General features: G+C 45.6%; 1 protein-coding gene across 3 annotated transcripts; it reads left to right on the top strand.

The window, feature by feature from the left end:
- The first annotated feature begins 701 nt into the window (after positions 1-701).
- Positions 702-9,010, top strand: PARP16 (poly(ADP-ribose) polymerase family member 16). 3 transcript variants are annotated; one of them, XM_029575314.1, is made up of 6 exons: positions 702-963; positions 1,480-1,617; positions 4,989-5,195; positions 5,793-5,964; positions 6,762-6,906; positions 8,226-9,010. In XM_029575314.1, the coding sequence occupies exons 1-6, from the start codon at positions 784-786 to the stop codon at positions 8,368-8,370; spliced, it is 987 nt and encodes a 328-aa protein (XP_029431174.1). In that variant the 5' UTR covers positions 702-783; the 3' UTR covers positions 8,371-9,010. The 3 variants fall into 3 exon arrangements, with proteins under 3 accessions (XP_029431174.1, XP_029431173.1, XP_029431175.1); XM_029575313.1 differs by lacking the exon at positions 702-963 and adding an exon at positions 975-1,301; XM_029575315.1 differs by lacking the exons at positions 702-963; positions 4,989-5,195 and adding an exon at positions 975-1,301.
- The last annotated feature ends 9,912 nt before the right edge of the window (positions 9,011-18,922 follow it).

The raw sequence follows: 18,922 nt of genomic DNA, 5'->3' as shown, positions 1-18,922 counted from the left end.
TATTATTTTCTAGGGGGTAATACAGTAAGGGGTAATAGTGCGTTGTATTGGCCCGACTGTAGGACTGTAGGAGCGTGCAGTCGTTCACAACCAGACTGAAAATGCCAGCAACATTTGCTATTTTAGTTCCTGTGCTTTCTAATCGGGAACAACGCAAAAAACCCAGCAAATGTGTGTGTCATTTTAGTTTCAGCCCATGCTGAATGGTTTTGGTGCAGCACAGAATCCCCCTTAGGCACACCACCTAGACTGGTTTTTCAAAATCAGGCACTAATAAACTTAAAATCCATAATTAATAGATGAAAAGAGAATGCAGAAGCTGAGAGGGAGCGTTAGCTTTTCTTCTCTATTCTTCCTTCCCCTACCTCCTTCTCCATCTCTAGCTTGTTTCCTCCCTCTCTCCCTGTTTATCTCTCTCTCCCCATCTCTCTTTATTTGTAGTCTTTTCTCTCCCCACCCCAACTGTTTATCTTTCCCTCTCTTTCTCCCCTAGTTGTGTTTAGCCCTTCCTCTCCCCAGCTGTTTATCTTTTTCCCCTCTTTCTTTCTTCCCTCCCTCTCCCCCCCAGCTGTTTATCTCGGGTCCGTCTCTCCCTCTCCTCTGCTGACTCTGAGCCTGAGGGTGGCGTTTGGCGTTTTACGTCCTGACGTCTCTTGACTCCTCGCGCTCCCCGTAGGGCGCGCGGCCTTCCCTTGGTCGGGAGCCGCCGAGGTCAGAGGTGAGGGGGGCGGGGTTTAGGGGCCCCGCTAAGGAAGTCGCTGTTAGCCCTCGGCTCGCCGTGCGATGCCGCCGGCCGGCCGCGGGGATGGCCCCAGAGAGCTGCTCCGGGGGGACCCGCTGGCCGCCGACCTGAAGTGGAGCCTCTTCGCCTCGGCCCTGCAAAGCTACAAGCGGGACTCCCTGCTCAGGCCCTTCCCGCCGCTCTACTTCCACGACGACAACAACAAGGACTTCGATGCTTTGGTAGGGACCCGGGGCGCCCAGGTGCTGGGCTCTGACCCCTGACCCCGAGCATGCAGCCGCTGGTGAATCTTCTGGGCACAGCTTTGCATTCCGCATGTCCCCGAGCTGAGCTGGAATTAACGAATGGTTTCCGTGCTGTCCGATGTGGCAGCAGGTATAAGGCCTGGCAGTACAGCAGAGTCCACCCTCTTTGCTTATCTCAGGCATTCTTGAATTCTGCCCCCACTGGAAGCCTCTCCCCATACATCCGCCACCCTGTCCTCATACATGATTTCTTGTTTTGGAATTTCCTTTCTGTTGAAGAAACGTTTACTTGTGCACTGTTCATATCTTTTCAGGTATTTTGAATGTGTCTCTCATGTCCCTCTGAGTTCTCCAGGATGTGCATATTTAGGTCTAAGATTCAGAGGGCTTATACTGTAGACTTTGCACCCTATTGATAGCTTTTCTCTTGTTATTTGACCACAGACCCCAACAAAAGGATTTAACTGAAAGCTTTTTTTTTTTTCTTGTTAGCTTGCAGATACTAATACTTTACCAAACTTTAAAGCATTTCTGGAGTCTGGATATGAACCTGACAAAAGGGCCAGGGACCTGCTGACATGGGTTTTATCATCAAAGACTATAACTATTAAAAGTGCAAAGAAAAATGAGGTAAAAATCCAGCAGGTTTTCTGTTGGTCTTTTTGTCTGTAATACAGTTTGCATTCTGCTTTTTGCTTAAGAATTTGAAAGCCGGTTTGCTCTTCAGTTGTCATGTAGTGCCCTTGAAATTGGTTTGAAATGTATTATGAGAATCAGGGGTGGGGACTGTACAATAGTTTCCCACATGGGATCAAAAAAGACTTAGTTCAGAATTAGAAACCTTGCATCCTGAAAGAGTGGAAAAAATGACCCCAGATTTGATGACATCAGAACTTGTTTCTGCAATAGATTTCATGCATTGTAGCAGACACATGATGTCATCCGCTCTATTGGAAGTTTTCCCCTTCTTGGGGCTATAGGTTCATTATTGCTTTGTAAGTTAAAATGTGGTTTTGCATAGTTATAGGAACTCACAAAAGTGGGTTCCTTTTTTTTTTGTCGTTGTCCTGTTTCCCACTCACCCCTTGGAGGTCTCTACCTCTGCCCTTCCCAGATGGTGTTTTCAGGCAGTTCAGAGAGCCCTCACTGGCCTGAGAGCTGGAATGATGCCACCACTTAGGTACATTGCTGCACCCAAATGCAACTAACTCTGACAGATGAGGGATCTGAACTTAGGACCCACATGATTCTCTGTACTGGGCCTGTAGTATTTAGTAGAGATGGGCATTCAGGAGAAACAAAATAGAAAATGAAACCAAACTGCCATCCCTCAAAATGGCACCTTCTGCAGGGGAGGATGCACTGGAGTTATTGAACTCTGCTGCATCCCTTGCAAATACTGTCATTTCAAGAAGAAAGAAGATCTCACAAGAGATCTCCGGGGCCCAGGCTTCAGGACCGGGCCTTGGCCTCGAGCGTGGGTCCAGGCTTCAGGACCGGGCCTTGGTGTTGAGCTTGGGCCCAGGCTGAGTTGACAGCGATGTACCATGACCTAGGTCTACACAAGGCTGCGGCTTCAATCTGGACATAGGTCTTTTCTGTGGATTCTGCCCCCCAGACTGGGTAAGTGGGGACCAAGGAGAATCCTGGCCCTGGCATTTTTATGGGTGGTGGGCATGGGAGGCCTTGGGATGCACAGTATCTTTTTTCCCCCTGTTATTTTTAATGTTTATTTCACTGTTTTGTTTTGTTTTAACAAAGAAACAAAATAAATATTAAATGAAATTTGTAGGGGGGACCCCCCACAAATTAAATTTTTACCCCTGCACACTCCTAGAATTTAACTTTATTCATTAACTAAAGGGAGCAACGCAGGGTAACACAAAAATATTGAAAGTTGGTTAGATTGGGGAACTTGGCATCTAAATGGCAGATTAAATTTAGTGTGGACAGTGCTGGGTTTACTATGAGGAGGAACCACTCAGGGAACGACTCAGAGTCATTGGGGACAATATATTGAAATCCTTAGCTCAATATGCGGCAACGATCAAAAAAAGGAATTATTTTGAATAGAATCCATTTTATTCTCCATTATAATAATGATCTCGGGATAAGTCTATGGTGCAGTTGTGGTCGCTCCATCTCAAGAAGATTATAGTGTAACTGGGAACGGTACAGAGAAGGGCAACAAAACTTGCTAAAGGGGATGAAATGGCTTTTATGAAGATAAGATAAACGGTGACTGAGAGGGAATACTATAGAGGTTTATAAAATCAGGAGTGGGATGGAACAGGTAAATAGGAAATGGTTACTTACCCTTTCAGGTAGTACTAAGACACTCCTTGAAACAAGCAGGGAGCAGGAAACAAGCAGGGAGATTTAAACAAATTGGAGACGGTAGTATTTCACAGTGCACAATTAAGCTGTGAAATTGGGTTGCCAGAGAGTGTGGTCAAGGCGACAAGCTTAGCTGAGTTTGAAAGTAGTTTGGGAACGTTTCTGAAGGAAAAGTCCCTAAACAATTATTAGCCAGGCAGGCTTAAGAAAGCCACTGCTTATGCCTGGGAGTGAGGAACAAGGAATGGATTTACCCTTTGGCATCTGCCGGGTACTTCCTAGTGACCTGCATTGGCCACTGGTCTCACCCAGCAAGGCACATCTTATATTCTTAAAATAGGATAGCAGGATTTTACAGAAAGTAAGTTTTGTATTCTTACAGTTGCCTGGAGTATAGATAGAAAACACAGAACAGGTTTACTAATCATCACTTTTAACAAGTTGCAAAAATCCTTCTCTCTTAGGGCCAAATGTGTTGAGGGTTTTTCTCCATTCTGTCTCTATAAGAAAATTATTTAGTGCTTATCTGGCTTTTGGTGTGCTTAAATGCCTGAAACAAAGTAAATTAATGGAAAGGAATTTTAAAATCAAGCATTGCTTAATATATTTGTTCGATAAGCTCAATGAACTTGTAAATTTGAATGGATAAGAATAGGTTAAGACATAAGAACATAAGAAATTGCCATGCTGGGTCAGACCAAGGGTCCATCAAGCCCAGCATCCTGTTTCCAACAGTGGCCAATCCAGGCCATAAGAATCTGGCAATTACCCAAACACTAAGAAGATCCCATGCTACTGATGCAATTAATAGCAGTGGCTATTCCCTAAGTAAACTTGATTAATAGCCGTTAATGGACTTCTCCTTCAAGAACTTATCCAAACCTTTTTTAAACCCAGCTACACTAACTGCACTAACCACATCCTCTGGCAACAAATTCCAGAGCTTTATTGTGCATTGAGTGAAAAAGAATTTTCTCCGATTTAGTCTTAAATGTGCTACTTGATAACTTCATGGAATGCCCCTGGTCCTTCTATTATATGAAAGTGTAAATAAGCGATTCACAGTCAGCTTTGATTGGTAGTTTGCATTTAAATAGTATAGTAAGATATAGTCTCTTACCTACCCACTCCTGACAGATTTTTTTTTCACCCAGCAGTTTTCCCCAGCTCAGTTGGAACTAGGGCTGGGATCCTGGTGCCATTGGTTTTCATTCACAACTATCTGGGGATTTTGTCCTTGTTTATATTCTTCTCCCCCCAGTGCAGCTAGTCATTGCAGCAATGGTCCTGGGCTGGGGGACATGCACACGGGCTGCTATCATGGGCCCTGAATCCAGGCACTAAGGGTCACTCCTCATTAATGACCCCAGACCCAGCTGACCTGATTCAAGGATGGATCTGAGGACCTTCTGCATGACAGTATTATCACTGATCCACCAGGATGGCTTCTCCTGATGGATTTTAGTTGGATTTATCATGGTACATGGGTAAAGTAGTATGCCTACAATGTTAGTCCACTTAAATGTGTAGAAATCGAGGTATCTTCCATTATATGTGGAAATGCTTGTAGCAGGGAAACCGAGCAGAGATTTAGAAATGAACTTTGCGTGTTAAGGATTAATGCCAAATTTAAAAATAAGGTTTAGAATCCCTTGCTGTTCTAGTATGAGAGAGTCCAAGAACTGACAGGATTTTCCAGTTCTGCTGTGCCTAGCCCTGACTTCCTGTTTGAAATAGTGCACTGTGACCAGATGAATGCCAAATTTGCGGATGTGAGGGGAAACAGAGATGTTATCTACGCCTTCCATGGAAGTCACCTGGAAAACTTCCATTCCATACTTCACAATGGCCTGCACTGTCACCTTAACAAGGTAGGGGCTCTGTGGAAGACAGCACTATATCAGGGAAGAGAGCTCTAAACTGTCCACCTTTTCTCGGGTCCCCATCGCCGAGCTGCTAGAATTGTGACAGATCATGCTTCTCTTCTACTCACTAGGGCCTCAATTCTTAAAATAGAAGAAAGACACGTAAAAATGTATGTACAGAGGTGTAACTGTGAGACAGTGATCGTATCCCTGTCCCCAGGCTGACCCAAAAAACATTTTTGCAGCAGAAGGAAACACATTATGGGATGACAATCTCTATATCAGTTTACTTGACTCAAGAAGTTTGCAGAACTTTGTGACATGAAGCAAGTCCCTTAAACTGAGACTTTAATTGCAAGCAGTTTGGGGCAGGGACATTGTAACTATGTACACAAATGGGTCTTCTATATGTATTAGAAATGTTTAACAAGGGGCAAAGAGAAACAGCATATTATACATCTCAGCTACAGCAGTTGTTATGCATGGCATGAGAAGCTGGCCTGGCTCGGGTGGTAGAAAGAAAAGAATCTCTTATTTTTCCTGAGCTTTGCACATGTGTATATTCTCGTGTGTCTGAGCCTCGTTTTCCCACTTCTGCTTCAGACCTCCTTGTTTGGAGAAGGAACCTACCTGACCAGTGACCTGAGCCTGGCACTACTCTACAGTCCCTATGGACAGGGCTGGCAGCACAGCCTACTTGGCTCACGACTCAGCTGCGTGGCTGTCTGTGAGGTTATTGACCACCCAGATGTTAAATGCCAGGTGAAGAAGAAAGGTGAGCTGCTTGGACCAATTGAAACGAGAGTGAATCAGCAGCATGGAGACTGCCACTATGGGTGCAAAGTAGAACCGGGCAGGGAACGCGGTGTTAATGCTCCCCTGAGCTGGGCATTACTAAACTGGCAGTACTCTGATCTGAAATTCGGAGGTATTAGATTCCAATAAATGGTAGTGAAGACCTTTTTTTAAAATTTAAATTGCTCGTTTCGTTAAAACTGGAGCAATTTGCTAGCTGTTAGTGCACTGCTTTCTTAGCGTCTGGGTGGAAGGATCTGTAAAGCTAATACGTGTGTAATGAAACAATTTAGCTGCTAATTAAATTGGGGTGAATTGTCACACTAAGGCATGTTTGGGTCTTGCGCACCTCTTCTTCATATTTTGTCTCCCTCTCTGTGGAGAGACTGGAAATATTCAAGGAGTCCTCTTGCGAGGAAGGTGAACAAAGATTTCCAGCTTTTCCACTTCATTTTGTTTGAAGACAGTGCTGACTGATGACAAAATTGAGCGGAGAGGGAACGGTTTATTATTGAAAGAAATCCACTGTTTCTGACGAGGATTTCTCTGTCCTTGGGGGGGGGTTTCTGTGGTAATCCAGATGGCATGGCTCAGTAACTTAAAAGGCACAGACTATCTCTGGTGTTTGGTGTATGATTGTGCTTTGCATTCTGCTCGGCTTCTCCAAACAGCTAATGCTTAATCTCGTCTCTTGAAAAATGCTGCCTTGCACCCCTCAGTCGTCTTCCTCCGGTAAGGAGGATAAACTTGGTTCTTTCTGTGTCTTCCCTTCCTCAGACTCCAAAGAACAGGACAGGAAGCGAGCAAGGGTCCAGAACAGTGAAGGGGGGGATGTACCCCAGAAATACTTTGTGGTGACAAACAATCAAGTTGTGCGGGTGAAATATTTCCTGCTCTACTCCCAGAAGCAGCACAGACAAAGGTAAGCGGCATTAGTGGAGGACCTGGGGTCAGTTCCTACTGGGCAGCGCTTGCAGCTCGGTGGCAAGGCCCATGTTCTGGAGGGAGCTGCAGTTTGTGGGTCCTGGGTAAGGACTGGCTGGGCTGAATTGGAATAGGAACATAAAATCCTGGTAACTGCAAATGAAGCCCGAAGGAGGGTGATTACAGTTAAGCTATAGATTCAGTGGAGCAGAGAGAAATAGCCAAGCCAAAAACGGGTGCTTTTACTTGTTTTTAATAAACTTATATGGTCCTGAGCATAGGGTTTAGATTTGAGAGGTTCGGTTTGAGTTGCTTCCTTGATGGAGCAATAATGCCACCTTGTGAGCAAAGTTTTTCTTGCACTTTCCAGGGCTGTGCATTATCCATTAATCCAGCAGCTTTAAGGCAATGGATGTTTATTTAAAATGGTTATCATTTAAAACAAACCTAAGATCCTACTTCTGATTTTTAGTTCACCCTCAGAAAACTGTGTTCGAAGCTTCTGGAGGGTCCTCTAACTTCAATAAGATAAACATCTTTTTGAGTTTTAGCACATTTTACTAAATTCTGCCAAAATGGCACACCTTGTGCAAAGCAGCAATTCCTTGATAGTCCTGGCACTGTAAGAGAAGAAATGGATCCAGGCTCTATTTAAAATGTGGCTGCATCTCTATAACCATTTAAAACGTGGCTGCAACTCTATAACCATGTAACCTCTCTTTTCAAGTCGCTATGTTGGTTCCCTTCCACTTCTGCACATAGTTGAAGCTTTTTTTTTTACTCGTCTGTAAATCCATGGACTCTACAGCAACTCATTAACTGCCTTCACTCTTCCTCGTGAACTCCATTCATTCAGCCCTTCACCACCACCGCCTCTTGACTTGCTGTCCATATGCCTAGAATAAGCTTCCTGAGTTGGAGCGTCTTACTCCCTTCTGGCCGTATTCAAATCCTGTTAAAAACTCACCTTTCTGAAGCTGCTTTTAATTCCTAAACACTTGCCTACAATAAATACACATCCCATAGACTGTAAGCTCCGTAGAATGGGTGGTGTTTCATATACATCTGTACAGCACTGTGTATGTGTAGCAACACTTTACAAATGAGTAGAAGTCATTGTTTTGAATGCTTCTACTATTAATTTGTCTATTGGAGAAATGCTTCACCTCCATGCTGTGAGGCTCAGCCTGAGATTTTACAGTAAAAATGTCTTAGGATTTCTTTTTGTTTGGTTTTAGATCAAATGTTTATTATATACTGTTCCACCAAAATTGAAACCAGTGCATTTTACACCCGCTGCTTTTTTTTTTTTTCCAGAACCTGTAGTCCCCCTTCGTGGTTCTCCAGACACCGCTTTGCCGTCCTGATGTCGCTGTATCTCCTGCTGCTGGTTGTCATTGGCATCAGCAACTCTCCTGCCTTCCTCTATTACTGGAACAGAGCGTTTCAGTGGAAAAGATGAACCGAGGGTGCTGGCCCTACCTCTTACCCCATGCCTTAATGTCCGCACACAAACGTGCTCCGGTGCAGAGCACAGACGTATGCCCTTCCTTTTAATCTCTCCCTGACTTGTTTTATACTTGGCTAAACTTTGTGTAACGTACATAAACTGTAATCCAGGAATCTGACAGCTGGTCGCAGGAATCCATGCTGCGAGTTCAGTGGACGTAGCAGTGCCTACAAATCATTCAGGGGAGCAGCTGAAAGTGAAATTAAGCTTTTTCTTCCCCCGAGTGGTCAGGAGGAGCGCGACAGCCAGCTTGAAACCTTGTGCATCTGATCACTTGATTTTCTCTTCTCCCACCCTCCCCCCCAGGTTGATCATGTGATCATACGGTGAGTTGAGAGCATCATATGACCAACGTCCGGGCACTAAGGTCGTTTCAGCGTGGGCCAGTCCATTGTGGCTTTAACTCTGGTGTTTTCTTGCACCGAACAATACGACCAAGTGTGATGTCACGTGGGCTAGCAGCACCCTGATTGGTTAAGAGTCTATCAGACCTTTTACTAATCAAACTCTTTTGTTTTCTCGCCTTTTTCTGTAATTTTATACTCCAGCTCTTTTCTGATTGTCTGAAATAAAACCTGCACATTTATTTTTATGAGCCGCCTGCTCTGTTTGGATGAGCTTTTGCTTTTATGAGCAAGGATTAGTATGCTAGCAATCTCCTTCATAGATCTCACTCAGCTTACCTTTATTATGGAGGCGATGCTCTCCTAACTACATCAGTGGGCAATCCCTGCTTGACATTCTCTTATTGGAACTAGGCAGAGGCCACAGATCTCTGTTTCTCTAATGCTGAAGGCTGAACCTTCAAAAGGACATAGAGTAGAGAGAGGCTAACAAAATGGTGCAATCTATAGCAAAATGAATTGAGACTTAGAGAGAAATATGTACAGCCCAAGGGTTGGGGCATCCCAGAAACGTTTAGATACTTCAGAAAGGTATAAATAATGCACAAGAAAAAGGAAGCTCTAAAACTAGAGGTTACAATACGAGTTTCAAAGTGGATAAATTCAGGAGCAATATAAGGAAACAGAATTCAGGAAAGTGTGAGACAGGCATAGAGAATCCTTAATTGCAAAAAAAAAAAATGAAGGAAAAGTCAGAGCTCAACTGGGAACTGTGGTGTTGTAAGGGGAAGTAAACTGGGAAGACTAGATAGGCCTTATAGTTATCCGCTGTCATGATTTATTTCTGTGTTAAGAAATTAGGAGATTGAGAAGGGTAAGATAAGGTCACCACTGTGAAAGGTGAATCTTAATCTCCTTTGAAGAAATCTCTAAACATAGTTAAATTTAAAGTATAAGGTGTGCCATGCTGGGTCAGACCAAAGGGCCATTGAGCCCAGCATCTTGACAGCCAATCTGGTAAATCCTGCAAAATACTGGGGGTATGGGAATAAGATTGCTAGAGGATGTGGTGTAAGCTGTTAATGCAGCTGCGTTTAAAAATGATTTGGACAAGTTTCTGGAGGAAAAGTCCATAAACCCATTATTAAGGTAAGAGTTATAGAAATCTACTGCTTATTCTTGGGATAAGCAGCTTGGGAATTGATTTACTCCTTGACATCTTGCCCGGTACTACTGGGCTTGATGGACCCTTGGTCTGACCCAGTTTGGCAAGTCTTATGTCCTAAGATTTCTCGGTGCTGCTGCTGGAGGCAGGAAGGATTGCTCATGTATGACTGCATCATAAAAAGCAGCTGATTACTAACGTCACCCTGGGAAGCAATCGGAGCACCACTTGAACTACAGCCAAGAACGATTTAAGAGATGATTAAAATTTAGTATCACAGTATCAGAAATACCAGTGACCCATTACAGACAACTGCAAGCCGCCTAGGTAGGATAAACCACTTTTAGTTAGTTGGACTTTATTTATTGCCTTGCATAACAAAATCAAGGTACTGTACAATAAAATAATCATAACATCTTATAATGCATTAGTGGTACTCTATAGCATTAGCCCTACAGAGATATGGGAATACAGTGTGACCGCTGATGTGGAGGACCAAAGGTTGGCAGGGTCACCATATTTACAGGAAACTATTTTCCTATTGTTTCTTAGTCTGGGTGTCAGACGATTGGGGGGAACAATGGGTGGGACAGCAGTGAGATCAGATGTAATTAACAGTCCACTGAACATGAGCCATGGCTCTCTAAGGCAGTGGTTCTCAACCTTTTTTCTGTCGGGACACACCTGACAGATGGTTCTCACATGCGTGACACACTGACCCATGATCGTCACAGGGCTAGATGTAAAAGTACAGTTTGCATCCACAGGAACCCCCCTGACCCACAATAATGGATGTAAAGCAAAATTATGACATTCCCCATACAACTCGCCCTACAAAAAAGATATTCTGGTTCTGGTGTCATCTCAGTAACAGCAACTCAAACTCCTTCTACTTCCAGGCTCAATAGCCCTACTTATGAAAAGACAGCAGTTTACCACCAATGCATGTCCTCTTGAGAAAACACAACAAATAAGACTGATACAAATGCTTACATGCTGGTTAAATATCTCATCTCGGTAACAGACACAGAACCGACCTAACATACTCCCAGGATCTGTAGTAATGCACATAAACTAATCCGCACACAGTTACACCTGTATTATGGAATACACTCAAACAGGAGCAACCCTATCTACGAAAAGGCAACACTACAAATATTAAATCAGGTCCTAAAAACCAATACACCTCTTATTAGGAAAACAGAACTAGCAAGCAGCTATAGATCCCCACACAGAAATAATTGTAAAACTATACTAATAAGCAGAATAAATGTTTCAAAACAGCTATGAACAGAATAACATCCAACAATTAAAAACTATTAAAAATTCTCCAAACACCAATAAAATATTTCAAAAAAAGCAGACACATCACATAATATTAAATAATTAAAATGGCAGTCAATCAAGAAAAATAAACTTAAAAGCCACCTTTACTTACCCCCTCCAGCAGCTCTCCTACTCCTCTTGCAGTCTGACACTGCTGGCAAGGTGGTGGACCCTTGGGCCGGCCTACCTAGGGTGATAGGGTAGGCCGGGAGGCGGAACCACAGGCAGGAGGTGTTCACCCGGGAACCAGGAACCCCCCAGGAGGAGCCCGTAGGGCACTGGGATATCGGGACTTGGAGTATAGGCAGAGAGTCCAGAGGCAGAGATGGGCTTAGGCCGGGACCAGAGTAAACAGGAAGGATAGGAAGTCCAAGGTACCCGGGAAGCAGGGAACCGGCTGCACAGGGCCGAGGGCCAGCTGAAGACAGGGCAGCGGGCGGCAGCGGAGTCTGTAGCAAACCGGAGGCTGAAGCAGGCTGTAAACTGAAGCGGAGTCTGTAGCAAACCGGAGCTGAAGCAGGCTGTAAGCTGAAGCGGAGTCTGTAGCAAACCGGAGCTGAAGCAGGCTGTAAGCTGAAGCGGGGTCTGTAGCAAACCGGAGCTGAAGCAGGCTGTAAACTGAAGCGGGGTCTGTAGCAAACCGGAGCTGAAGCAGGCTGTAAGCTGAAGCGGAGTCTGTAGCAAACCGGAGTCAGAGGCAGGCAGCAGGCTGAAGCGGAGTCGGAAGCAAACCGGGGTCAGAGGCAGGCAGCAGGCTGAAGCAGAGTCTGAAGCAAACCGGGGTCAGAGGCAGGCAGCAGGCTGAAGCGGAGTTGGAAGCAAACCGGAGTCAGAAGCAGGAAACGTGGAGATCACCAGGAATGCAACTAAGAACAACTATGCAGTTGTGAACCTCGTTGCAAGGCAATGAGAGAGAGTTTGAGCGCCGGTTATATCGGGACTTGGGCGTGACGTCAGCAGCACGGGCGGGGCCAGGCTTCCGGGAGTTGAGCGCTCAAGACGGGCGTCCTCGCGCGCGCGCAAGACAGAGAAGAAGCAGGCACGTAATGGCGGCCGCCACGTGGAGTGAGAAAAGCCCCCGGGGTCCAGAGTGGGCGGAACGCGGCGATTCCTGAAGCGGAGGTAGGCAGGGTTGAGCCCTAAGCGGGGGGAAGCGGTGGAGACCGCAACACCTCTTCCATGCAGGCCATAGCACACAGCAGAAGCAGCAGTAGAGGCTAAGCTCTATACTTATGGTCCTCTTCCTTAGTCCCATGTCTCTCACACACACACCATACCAGTCATGCCCCCATGACCAGTTTCTGTCTCTCACACACCAATCATCTCCCAAACAGTCTTTGACACACACACCAGTCACCTTCCTGAACAGTTTCTCTCATGCCATACACACACACACAGGCTTCCCACTCCCGTGTTCTATTTACATATATGGGCTTCTCACTCTCATAATCACTTTCTCTGTCTCACACACACACACACACACACACACACCAGTCACCTGATCTCGCTCATGCATACACACACAGGCTTCCCACTTCCATGTTCTGTCTTACATATACAGGCTTCTCACTCCCATGCTGTGTCTCACACACACCCAGGTTTCTCACTCCCATGCTCACTCTCTTCACATGCACAGGCTTCTCATTCCCATAATCACTTTCTTTCTCTCTCTCACACACAAACACACACCAGTCACCTGATCTCTCTCATGCATACACACACACAGGCTTCCCATTTCCATGTTCTGTCTTACATATACAGGCTTCTCCCTCGCATGCTGTGTCTCACACACACCCAGGTTTCTCACGCCCATGCTCACTCTCTTCACATGCACAGGCTTCTCATTCCCATAATCACTTTCTCTCTGTTACACACACACCAGTCTCTCATTTCCATGCTCGCTCTCCACTGCACAGGCTTCTCATTCCCTGAATCACATTCTTTCTCTCACATTCACACACACCAGTCTCTTTCTCTCACACACACACAGTCACCTTACCAACCAGTCTCTCGCTCATGCATGCACACACACAGGCTTCCCACTCCCATGCTCTCTCACATAATCAGGCTTCTCACTCCCATGCTTTCTTTCACACACACCCCCACAACACCAGGCTTCTTACTCCCATGCTTTCCCACATACCCAGACTTCTCACTTCCATGCTTTTTCTCTCTCTCACACACACACATCAGTCACCTCCCTGACTAATGTCTCACACACATATCAGTCACCTCCCTGACTAATGTCTCACACTCTCCCACACACATCCGTCATCTCCCTGAGCAGTCACTTTCATTGTCTCTCACATTCACACACACATCAGCTCTCTGACCAGTTTCTCTCACTCACACACAGGCTGCCTGCTTCTCTCTCTTTCTCTCACTCACTTTCTCCTCCCCCCCCCCCCCCGAGCACAAACGGTAGCTGCTCCTCCTCCTCCTCCTCCTCCAGCCCCCGCAGGCCAAGAAAGAAGCCTCCCATCGGCCGCGGGAGGCTCCTGCTGCTCTCTCCTTTCCGGCTGCTTCAATTCCTCGGGGGCCGATGCTGCAGCCGCCGCTGCTACTTCATCACGCGGCGCGGGCTTTCTCCTTCCCGCGCACCGCGTGTCACTTCCTGTTCCGGGTCACGGGGGGCGGGCGCGGGAAGAAGCAAAGTTGCTGCCGTTCCCGCTGGGCTTGAACGTGCTGACAGCCCGGCGGCAACGGCAGCGGGAGAGACCGGGAGCGCGCGGCTGAGAATCGCTGCTCTGGGGAAATATTGCACAGTCCTAAAGGGGTGACCTTAGGGCACCAGTAAGCAATGCGCTGTCTTTACATCAGATTTCGAGAAAGCAACAGAACACCTATTCCACAGGTGCAGATAAAAAGTAATGGTCTGGCGAGAGGCCGGCAGGCTGCAGTTCGTAACATAATTTCTTTGTAAATGACTTATGACAACAGCTGCTTTTTGTACTGAGAAATAGAGGGGGGCTGCCTTTAATCTGTCTGCCGGCTCCTTCAGCTGAAGAGACATCCCCCACGCCAAAACGTGCATCATGTCTTCTAATTCTCATTTGCAGTTAGACCTGGGAGAAGAGTGTGAGGATCTCTAGGGAGCTGGAGAGAAGAATCTTACAGTATTGTCCCATGTCTAAGTATCGTCCTGATGTGCAAGAAACCGTAAAGGTACAAACTGGCAGCTGCGATTGTATCCTTTGCAGTGTGGACAGGAATCACTCAGCAGGCTATGGGCCCATTGCTCTTTTTCTGTCCTCATCTGCAGTGTTATGTATAATGCATCCGTTTCAGACCAGTCCCACTGCTTGTTCCGGAAGGACAGAGGATCTTCTGCCTGCGTGAGCCGCTGACCTTGCTGCAATAGCACAGGCTATAGTGAACCCCCTGCCGCTGCGGCTCATTCTGTGGTCTTCACCTTGATTAGCATTGTTAATGTACTGTGTGTCTGGCAGAGGATCTTCTCTTACATCCAGCCAGAATGATGACTATTCTTTGTGATTCGAGTACTCCAAACCAGAAGGGCTTTGTTTATTTCTAGTATCCTATACTTTCAAGGCAGGGTATTATATTCCCACGGCTTCCCTCTGTCACAATTGCACTAGATAAACTGAAGCACATGTTTTTTTGTCTGCCTCTAAGCTTTTTCAAATTATTTCTATAGATTTTTTTGTTAATTGAATACAGAGTTAATTGAAAAGCTAATCTGTAGGGAGGATGACTGCAGTAAGAGGTGAATCTAACTGCATTCAGCTGCAGTATAGCAGAGAATAGTTATCCCAGCCTGCATGAACATGGTGCCAGAAGACAGATGCAGACTACGGACCTCCACGGCATTATAGCATAGTCCTGATACTACCCAGTCAGCTCACGGCTTCTTAGCAGTACAAGCCAACTTGCATGTCGCCACCCCCAATCCAGATCTAAGCTTGGCCAAAAAGAGGAGTCTCGTCTTGGAAATGCTGATGAATGTGCAAGTCTTGGGATACCAGATATGAGGCTTACCAGGATCATTCACAAGGAAAAGAATTTCGAGGTGCAGTGGTGAAAGAGTTTGCACTTATAACTCACCATTCCTGAGGTGTTTACTGGCATCATTATTCACTCATTTAGAGGCTAACCCCATACTCCCTCTGTCTTCTCATTTCTGCATCTGACTCTTCCTTCTCTGCTCATCAAGTCATTGCCACTGTCCTTGTTCCCCTGCCCTTAGCAGTGTATGATTTCTACTGTACTCGACCACCATGAGGGGACAAGTTTAGCAATAGAGCTATAGGCCAAGCCCCAACAGTCTGCCATTTGCAATGCCACCGCACACCTAATTTCCGCAATCTGCCATCCCTAATTCCCAACAGCCTGCTGCCATCCTCCACCCCCGTGTTCCAACAGCTGCCAGAGGTAACCATGCGTGAGGCCAGCACTGAATGCCATCCTCTGCATTTCCATCCAGTTTCTGTTTAGAACAAAGCTAATAAACCGGCGTGATGTGCCCTACGAACGCCGGTATAGTAAATGTTCATAAATAAATAAATAATTCCTCTCTGTGAGATGTAAAAGCAAATAATTATCCATGGTTAACAGGTGAGGTGAAAGAATAGCCAAAAAAAACTTCCTTCAGCACGTGATTCTTCCAGTGAGTCTCTAACACAGTATGCCTGGTTCAAATAAACTAAAACAAAAAGGTAACTAAATAGCTTACCTAATTAAAACTTTCTATCAGGAGCTATATTCTGCCTTAACAAAAGTTTAATCTCCTTTCTAAATCATCCGGCTAACACACCACACCAAAGAAAACAAGCTTGCTCAGGAAATAACTTCAATAAAAATATATATTAACTCTATGCTGAGTTGATTTCACTGCTTCTATATACAATCCATTTAAGCTGTAGGCTGGTCCAATAAATATTTATTTGACCTCGAGGACCAGAGTTGGCCATCCCTGTTATAGTGTTAGAATAGGCTGCATTACTCTGAGAGGCAGGCAGGCGTCTGTGGCCTACATTGAGGCACTCGGTTCATCGCAGGAATGTCCAAGTATCTAGGACCTCCAACCTGTTCTTCATCCAAATACCATCTAGCACCCCCTGCTGGTCACGTGAGCTGAAAATGAAAAATCACATGCATAACTCTGGCAGGAATGTACATTTAAGTGGCATGGACTTCATTAATTTGAACTGGTGATTTAAACGGAGTTAAGTGAGTTTTTAGAACTCACTAAATACCTTTTCCATAGTGTGCTTTAGCAACACCTTATTCATAACTGTATAATCTTATTGTTGTTAGATTTCCTTAAGGTAATTTTGAGTTGTCCTCTTTGCCTCGAGAGAAGGGCAAATTGCTATTGCACCTGATATTGTTTTGCGGTTAGTGCTGAAGATATGTTCCTGTTTAAAAAACAGTTCATTTTACTATAAGAAAATGTGTTCTACAGAGTATAAAAGTAAATGAACTCTTTCGCTGCATTATTTAGATCAGGGGTTCCCAACCTTTCAGGGAATGTGGACCCCTTTTCAGGGCCAAAAAGTTTCACGGGCCCCACACACTTCTCTTAATTTTTGCCATAACAGGTGACCAGGTGCTGACCCACACAAAAAGTTGTTGTCTCGTCCTCTCTGTCCAGCCTAATACCAGGGCTCCTCTCCTGCCGTCCAACCATGCATTCCTCTCCCTCTCTCTTTCTCCTCATACTGTCAGTTCCAGTGCCATCTCCTCCTTTCTTCCTTTGAGTCCTTTTGCTCACTCTTTTGGTGCCGCTCTCCTCTCCTATCTCTCGGCAGTGGTGGGAGATGTTTCTCACCGCTGTGATAACCCGGCTTTCCTCTGCTCTCCTGAGTGTGCAGCAGGGGCTGCAAAGGTTTGACAGCCGCAATCGGCCCCTCTCCTCTCCTCCTCCACTAAACTTGTGGAAATGCAGTTTGAGGCTTCTCATGGGTACGACCAGCCTCCATCTATCCCTCCTTCCCCCCATCATCAGCAGTGTGGGGTGAAGAATAGACCCCCACCCTCACTCTCCTGCCCACTCTCTTTCTCCCCAGCTAAACTCTCTTGCATCCCTTCTGGAGGAACCCTGGGATGGTCTCTACGACCTCAGGTTGGGAACCACTGATGTAGATTAACAATTCATCCCCTCCAATCTTTTCTCCCTGCCTCTGGCCCAACCTTCCCCTGTGTTGGCCCCATCCGTTGATCCATCTTACTAACCCAGCTGAGAGGGGGAGCTCTTTGTGTTGACCCAGGCTGCCTAGGGATCTCTGGCAGATATTGATCATTTTAAAATAATAAGATCATTCCTTAACCTCAGCCCTGAAATAAAGGGAGCTGCCAGGCCCCTCCCTCTAGTGCATGCAGGCTCACACTTTTATGACCTTGGGGGAATCAACCTCTTCTCATCATCATGGCAGACAAGCAAGTGATGTGCTTTCCATGACCCAATATGTTTTAATTTTGAAAGCACAACAAAGAGTGTAAAAAAAGCTGCTGTGTAATTAGTGAATTTAGTTCCATCCAGCAGCCACCTACAATTACTGGCTGAGCCGGAGCCAACTGATAGCACAGTTTCTCCTGGGCTCCAATCAATAGAAAGAGGAGAGAACCGGACTCCTGCCAGCAAGCTTCGGTTATCAGCGGGAGCCATCAATGCTGTTTTCTCTGCAGCTGCAAAGTGCTCAGTCCTAGCCAGCCAGGGCAGAAACATACACATATACATCCTTATCCCCTCAGCCATATCCTCTCACATACATATTTCCATTCACTCACATTCACATATACCCACACCCACAGATATCCTTCTCATCCCCTCACTCACATTCACAGAAACATACACATCCTTATCCCCTCACCCATATCCTCTCACACACATATCCTTTCCATTCATTTACATTCACATATACACACACATATCCTTCTCATCCCCTCACTCACATTCACAGAAACATACACATACACATCCTTATCCCCTCAGCCATATCCTCTCACATACATATTTCCATTCACTCACATTCACATATACCCACCCCCACAGATATCCTTCTCATCCCCTCACTCACATTCACAGAAACATACACATCCTTGTCCCCTCACCCATATCCTCTCACACACATATCATTTTCATTCACTCACATTCACATATACACACATCTTTCCCATTCCCGAGTCATATTCTCTCACACACACATCTTTCTCATCTTTCAACTACATTCTCTCTCACACATCCTTTCCATTCCCCTCACATTCACATACACACATTCTGTCTGACCTGCATCCTTCCCATCCCACTCATTTTTTATTCTCACCCACATATTTTTCCCGTATTCCTCCCCCTCTCTCTCTGTCATACACATATCCTTCCCTTCCCATCCCAGTCAATCATATTCTGTCATGCACATACTTCTCATCCCTTTAACCACATTCTCTCACATACATCCTTCATAAAAGCTGCCATACTAGGTCAGACCAGGGTACATCAAGCCCGGTATCCTGTTTCCAACAATGGCCAATCCAGATCATAAGTGCCTGGTAGGATACCAAATAGTGGATAATGACCAGGGATAAGCAGTGGCTTTCCAAACATCTACCTAGTTAATATTAGTTTATGGACTTTTCCTCTAGGATCTTCTCCAAACCTTTTTTAAACCTTGCTATGCTAACTGCCTTTACCATATCCTCCAGCAATGAA

The sequence above is a fragment of the Rhinatrema bivittatum genome, chromosome 13 (genome assembly GCF_901001135.1).
Source record: "Rhinatrema bivittatum chromosome 13, aRhiBiv1.1, whole genome shotgun sequence".
Lineage (NCBI taxonomy): Eukaryota > Metazoa > Chordata > Amphibia > Gymnophiona > Rhinatrematidae > Rhinatrema > Rhinatrema bivittatum.
The sequence above is the reverse complement of the archived record's forward strand: the minus strand, read 5'-3'. Positions and strand labels throughout refer to the sequence as shown.